Raw genomic sequence first — 6,000 nt, 5'->3', positions numbered from 1 at the left:
GTAATGCTGCATTCATATCTTCTAGTAGACTTCAGAAAGTATACAGGACACCGGAGGTTCTAGATGTCCATAATCACTATTATCTTCAATCGCAGATCAGCTGCTTTTGCATTAAGCTTGCCAGTCATTAATGAGTCTTGGTACCCAATCTCAGAATGTGAGGGTGATGATGTTATCTCCCTCCAGACCTGTTGTCCTGGCTCCACTTGCTGTAGCATTTGTGTTGTACCTTGTGCTGTGATAGCAAGGTGATATTGGTACATTGAGGTACTATTATATCTCATATGTACAGTATGTGCTTTCAGGTGTCTATGACATGCACACTTTTTTAGTACCGTGATCTGCAGTAGCTGCCGGTGGCACAGATCTCTGTGATGTGGACAGTGTTACTTATTATGGCATACTATGGCTCGTGTCAGTCATTTCTGACTATAGAAACATAGTTAAAGTGTCTGTCTGAAAGAGATAAACCAACGTATGAACAAGATGACAGTTGTTATGATGAAGGTTGGTGTGTTTGAACCCCTTTTGTTTTCCTTTGTAAGTTATGATACTCTTATGGTATGAAATCTACACCTCATATTCAAATATAACCACATCCACCACATGGTGGGGCAACAGCTAACAACCCACACCTGAAAATCAAAACGAAAAAGTGTAAGAGGTGTGAAATTGAGTCTTGTTTGTAGAAATGTTACAAAGCTTTCTTGATTGCACCCAGTTTATTAAAGTAACAGCAAAACGTAAACTTTAAAGATAATTATAAAATACATTCATCCAGCTTATGCATGTTATAGAGACAATAAACAGCACATATTCTTTCCTTTTTGACAAATCAATTTGATTCCGTACAAAATGCTGACTTTTACTAAATACAGCTGTAGCAGCTTATGTCAATTAACTCTAATTTATTTAAAAAAAAATATTGAATTTGCTCATCTGTGTGCAATATTTTAAAAACGTATGCCTCTGTCATTCTAAGGGAAACTTAACATTTCCAGATGAATGTAGTCAATGTTTTTTTGGAAAGTTCAGGTGTAAATGCCTCAAAAATAGTTAACAGTATAATTTTTGTTTCTCTACTGCAAGTACTTGCTAACAAATAAATAATTACACCATTTGAATAATTTTTATCTTAGGTAAGGTTTTATTGGCAGAAACAAAATATGCACAGACACGACATTCTGAGTAACAGCCTATTTTACAAAGGCCACCCTGATACATAAATTTATTAAAACTGTAAATATGACAATTATAACACTTAAGATCTTGTTGATTAAATAATGCTTAGATATGTATATGTGTTAGTACCACTAAGAAGAGGTAGTCATGTAAAGGTAGTTCATGAAACTGTTTAAATTGAGGACTAGAATTATATGAATATTAGGATATAACAAAATATATTTAGAGACCATGTCTCTTAAATAACTTGGCAAATAAGTACATGGGCATCAAAAAAAAAAAAAAAAAAAAAAAAAATACTCCAAATCAAGGATACACCCACACATTCACTCTCTCACATACACATCAGCCAATGACAGTATCTGGGTAGGTGCTGGACTTGTGTGTTTGTATCACCCTCCCAGTAGGTGACTCACGCTGATTGACAGGAATAATGCTGAAGAAAAAAAGAGAAACAATACAGAAGACTGAAGAGCATGCATGTCACTAACTACATATTTTCATAGATATGTCCCATCAGACATGTTGTGTATATAAAATTTACATTACCTGTTGCTTCTGTGTACAGTTTGGAGCCATCGGTTCCAGTCACTTTACATGAAATAAATGTTTTTCTGCTTTCCATCTTATCCAGAGAGGATTCAATCAACACTGTATGGCCTAGTTGGATCGGGCTTCAGACAGGACAGCAGCTAGTTAGGGAAACTCATTGTGACTGATAGTCATGGTCAAAACAGTCACCCTATAAAGTACCCTGTCGCCCTATTATACCTTGTTACTTTGGGCTAACACACTGCTTTCTGAGAACCCAATGCATCACATTTACCATTGAATTGAATATTTACTTTTTGTATTAAATTATCTATGTGACATGATGAATGTGTGTTAATTTTTAGAATGTGCGCCTGAGCAGGTGGCACCAGCTGTAGCTCCTACGTTTTTCACTTTTTTGACAACTACTGTCTTATTTTGCTTAATTACATATGAATATTACTGTGGGGAGACAAATTTTATTCATTCTCTAATGTCCCTTCAAGGATTAATAAAGTTTGTCTTATCTTATTTTATCTTAATTCAAGGCCATTGTGGAGATGGCTAACACTTGCATGCCTTCCACTGTACAGCATGATGTATGAAAGCATGCAGGGACCCTACCTGGCCACATCAGCAGAGCATTTCATTTTCCATAATCATAAACAAATAAGACCTCACAGACCCTAACGTGCACAAAACTACTGTCTCTCATTACACTAAACAATTACAAACTAGGATTTCTCTAATAAGGTATTTTGCAGTTTGGTAAGAGAACCTAAAACATTAATGTAGTATAACTAAATAAAAATGTATTTGTATATTTATTATTGCATGTGGATACAAATATATTCTTATTGTACCTGCGGTAGTTGATGTTGAGGTTGGCAGTCATAACAGGTCCAGAGAGAACAGTTGCATGAGACCCTGTCACAGTGTCAATCATTGTGGCTATTGCCCCCCCGTGGACATGTCTGGAAACACGCACAATGTCTATTAAAGATCAAATCCAGACTTTAACTGGAGTTTTGCAAAGTTTAGACTTTACGCATATACATTTATATAAGTATTATTTTTAAAATGTACTTTTTGTTAGCATTTTGCCTTCATTCAAAAGCTGACAAGATTGACCCAGAACACATATGTATGAATGTATTCAAGTTAATATTATCGTATTTTCTGTTTTAGGAGTACAGTTAGGTGGAAGCAGTATAACATAACAGTCACAAGCACCTATACACAAACTTGTATAACATTAAAAGTTATCTTACCCGGGGGGCCCCTCCAGTAGGTGTCCAGTTTGGAAAATGCCAACACACTTCTGCTTCTCTTTGTTAACAAACAAAACGTATTCAAATGCTGCACCCGGATCTGTGATGTTCCGGGTAAAAAGACGAGCTTTTGACTGGATAGTCTTACTAAGATACACTCCACCGGAAGGAAGAACACACAAATCTGCAGCTAAAAAAAGCAGTCCAGGAAAAAACAAACAAACAGAAAGATAAAAGTCATACATATTAGGTGATAGGTGATGACCTCTCAAAAGAGTTATGACCACAGTGTGGCCAATAAAATCATTTAACCTAGAGCTATGAGCTTAGTCTTCTTGTTTATTGCCAAAAGGTTACTCTATTTTAACAATAAAGCAAACAAGTAGAAAGAGACAGAACGATCACAGTCACAGTCTTCATTTCTACCTGGAGTAAACTTAAGGGAGCGATTGTAGCTGGGAAGTCTCTGCCAAGGCCCTTCCTGTTTCTCTTCTCCCTCTACCTCCACCTCACACTGGCTTTTATAGTGATTGTACAACCGCAGCATTTCTGGGCCCCATGATGAGTTAGGCAAGCTAAAGTCCTGGGGTTTGGAGGAAAAAGCTGATGGCAGAGCCTGCCAAAGATGGAAATGCAACAGCTTTAATGGTTGGTGAGATCATATCAAATAAATACTCAACCTACACTTTTTTATAAATGAATTAAAGTTAACATTCTGACTGAGTATGAGCTCTGCACAATTATAGACTTTTCATAGAAGAAGTAACATATTTTCAGGTGTGATACAACATCAAGTTTTTCACATTTAAGAAGTTATAAACATCAAATATTTCACATTTTTTCTTTAAAGAATGACTAAAAAGACCATTCACTTATCAAAATAGTGGTTGTCCACTGACTAATCACTGCAGCTCTAAATTGCACTAGTGGCAAACTAAACCCATCACCCTGGTCATGTTTTAATCTGCTTAAGTGCTGGCAGCTTTTATTCCCGTTACACTGTTGTTTTGTCACATTATGACAACTGAGAAACAACTAGTAGGGCAGAGGTATGACTCTACTTACCAATATTGTCCGTACAAAGGGGGTCCTGACTGAAACGCAGGTAGCCGGACAGAGTTCAGCTCCCATAGCTTTGGGGAAAGCGGGGCTCTGAAAGCCCTTGAATAATCTACCGAGGCTTCTCGCCATCTTCTCCAGAAGACGAGCTTTGTGTAAAAGCTTCTGGAAAATTGGTTCTGACAGAGCTGCGTTTTCTGGGGTGATGTAACTTCACCTTAGCTAGCTGTTAGCTAACGTTAGCTTCAAGGAGAATCTATGTTTGTTGCCGTAAGCACTGAGCAGCTTTACAGTGCAGCATAAGCAGCTTCAACGTGTGTTTTTAACTATCTCGGAAAATAAATATAGAGTCTGCTGTGAGAGGCTATGACAGTAATTTACCAATGACTTTCATGTGTCTAAAGATCAACGCCCGTAAACTTCCGGCACCGGCACGAGGGTGTTCAGCTGCGTCATTCAAGTCACGTGCTTCACCTTTCGCATTGTGATTGGCTCTTCTCTATGACATCCAGGTTGTCATGGCAACCGACAGTGTACTTCTTTTCCTTTCGACTGCTCCCTTTAGGGGTCGCCACAGCGAATCATCCGCCTCCATTCAACCCAATCCTCTGTATCCTCCTCACCCACACCAACTATCGTCATGTCCTCCTTCACTACACCCATGTACCTCCTCTTTGGTCTTCCTCTAGGCCTCCTTCCTGGCAGCTCTAACCTCAGCATCCTTTTACCAATGTATTCACTGTCCCTCCACTCCCTGTAACCTCATGTTCTACTTGAGTCCCTCTCATTTACACACATGTACTCTGTCTTACTGCGGCTAACCTTCATTCCTCTCCTTTCCAGAGCAAACCTCCACCTCTCTAGATTTTCCTCCACCTGCTCCCTGCTCTCACTACACATGACAATGTCATCTGCAAACATCATGGTCCACAGAGATTCCTGTCTAAGCTCATCTGTCAGCCTGTCCATCACCACAGCAAACAGGAAGGGGCTCAAAGCCGATCCTTGCTGCAGTCCCACCTCCACCTTGAACTCCTCTGTCACTCCTACAGCACACCTCACCACTGTCTTACAGCTCTCATACATGTCCTGCACCACTTGAACATAGTTCTCTGCCACTCCAGACTTCCTCATACAAAACCACAGCTCCTCTCTCAGCACCATGTCATATGCTTTTTCCAAATCTAAGACACAATGCAGCACCTTCTGGTCTTCTCTGTACTTCTCCATCAGCATTCTCAAAGCAAATATTGCATCTGTGGTACTCTTTCTTGGCATGAAACCATACTGCTGCTCACAAATGCTCACTTCTGACCTCAGCCTATCCTCCACTACCCTTTCCCATAACTTCATTGTGTGACTCATCAGCTTTATTCCTCTGTAGTTTCCACAACTCTGCACGTCTCCCTTGTTCTTAAAGATGGGCACCAGTACACTTCTCCTCCATTCGTCAGGCATCCTCTCACTCTCCAAGATCTTAAGTAGCCCAGTCAAAAACTCTACTGCCACACTTCCATACCTCCACAGGTATGTCGTCAGGACCAATTGCCTTTCCACTCTTCATCCTCTTCAACACCTTCCTCACTTCATCCTTAATGATCTTTACTACTTCCTGCTCCACAACAGTCACCTCTTCTACTCTGTGCTCTCTGACATTTTCTTCATTCATCAACTCTTCAAAGTATTCCTTCCATATTTCCAGCACACTTGTGGCACCTGTCAACATTTCCATCAATAATCAATACAATCAAAAATCATCAATAATGCATACAATATGCTTTATTTGCAAGTTATGGGTGAAAAACGTGGTTCTCGACTTGAATTTGGCAAACAGAGACGGATCTGGGGTGCATGTAATCAAAGTGTACTTCCAAAGCACAAAAAGCAAGAGGTCGGTCTACACGCATGAATCAACAAAAGTTTTATTTTTGAAGGCACATTCAACTCCGTTCCTCCA

At 39.4% G+C, this 6,000-nt stretch overlaps 1 protein-coding gene across 3 annotated transcripts; it reads right to left on the bottom strand.

The window, feature by feature from the left end:
- Positions 1–1,124: 1,124 nt before the first annotated feature.
- Positions 1,125–4,480, bottom strand: them4 (thioesterase superfamily member 4). 3 transcript variants are annotated; one of them, XM_026317176.1, is made up of 6 exons: positions 4,050–4,480; positions 3,411–3,600; positions 2,985–3,174; positions 2,577–2,687; positions 1,732–1,856; positions 1,125–1,618 (listed from the first exon to the last, which is right to left on the bottom strand). In XM_026317176.1, the coding sequence occupies exons 1-6, from the start codon at positions 4,173–4,175 to the stop codon at positions 1,575–1,577; spliced, it is 786 nt and encodes a 261-aa protein (XP_026172961.1). In that variant the 5' UTR covers positions 4,176–4,480; the 3' UTR covers positions 1,125–1,574. The 3 variants fall into 3 exon arrangements, 2 of the variants coding, with proteins under 2 accessions (XP_026172961.1, XP_026172962.1); XM_026317177.1 differs by having other exon boundaries at positions 2,985–3,148; positions 3,412–3,600; XR_003296257.1 differs by having other exon boundaries at positions 1,595–1,618; positions 1,732–1,874.
- Positions 4,481–6,000: the final 1,520 nt, after the last annotated feature.

This window comes from Mastacembelus armatus, chromosome 16 (genome assembly GCF_900324485.2).
Source record: "Mastacembelus armatus chromosome 16, fMasArm1.2, whole genome shotgun sequence".
Lineage (NCBI taxonomy): Eukaryota > Metazoa > Chordata > Actinopteri > Synbranchiformes > Mastacembelidae > Mastacembelus > Mastacembelus armatus.
This window is presented reverse-complemented; position numbering and strand designations above follow the sequence as displayed.

Bases quoted from the DNA above. Each gene is read 5' to 3' on its own strand.
- them4 (XM_026317176.1), bottom strand. From the start codon at position 4,175: ATGGCGAGAAGCCTCGGTAGATTATTCAAGGGCTTTCAGAGCCCCGCT. The intron at 2,688-2,984 runs GTAAGATAACTT...GCGTGTTTCCAG, and splicing joins CTACTGGAGGGGCCCCCCGG to ACATGTCCACGGGGGGGCAA. The intron at 1,619-1,731 runs GTAATGTAAATT...TTTTTTCTTCAG, and splicing joins ACTGTACACAGAAGCAACAG to CATTATTCCTGTCAATCAGC.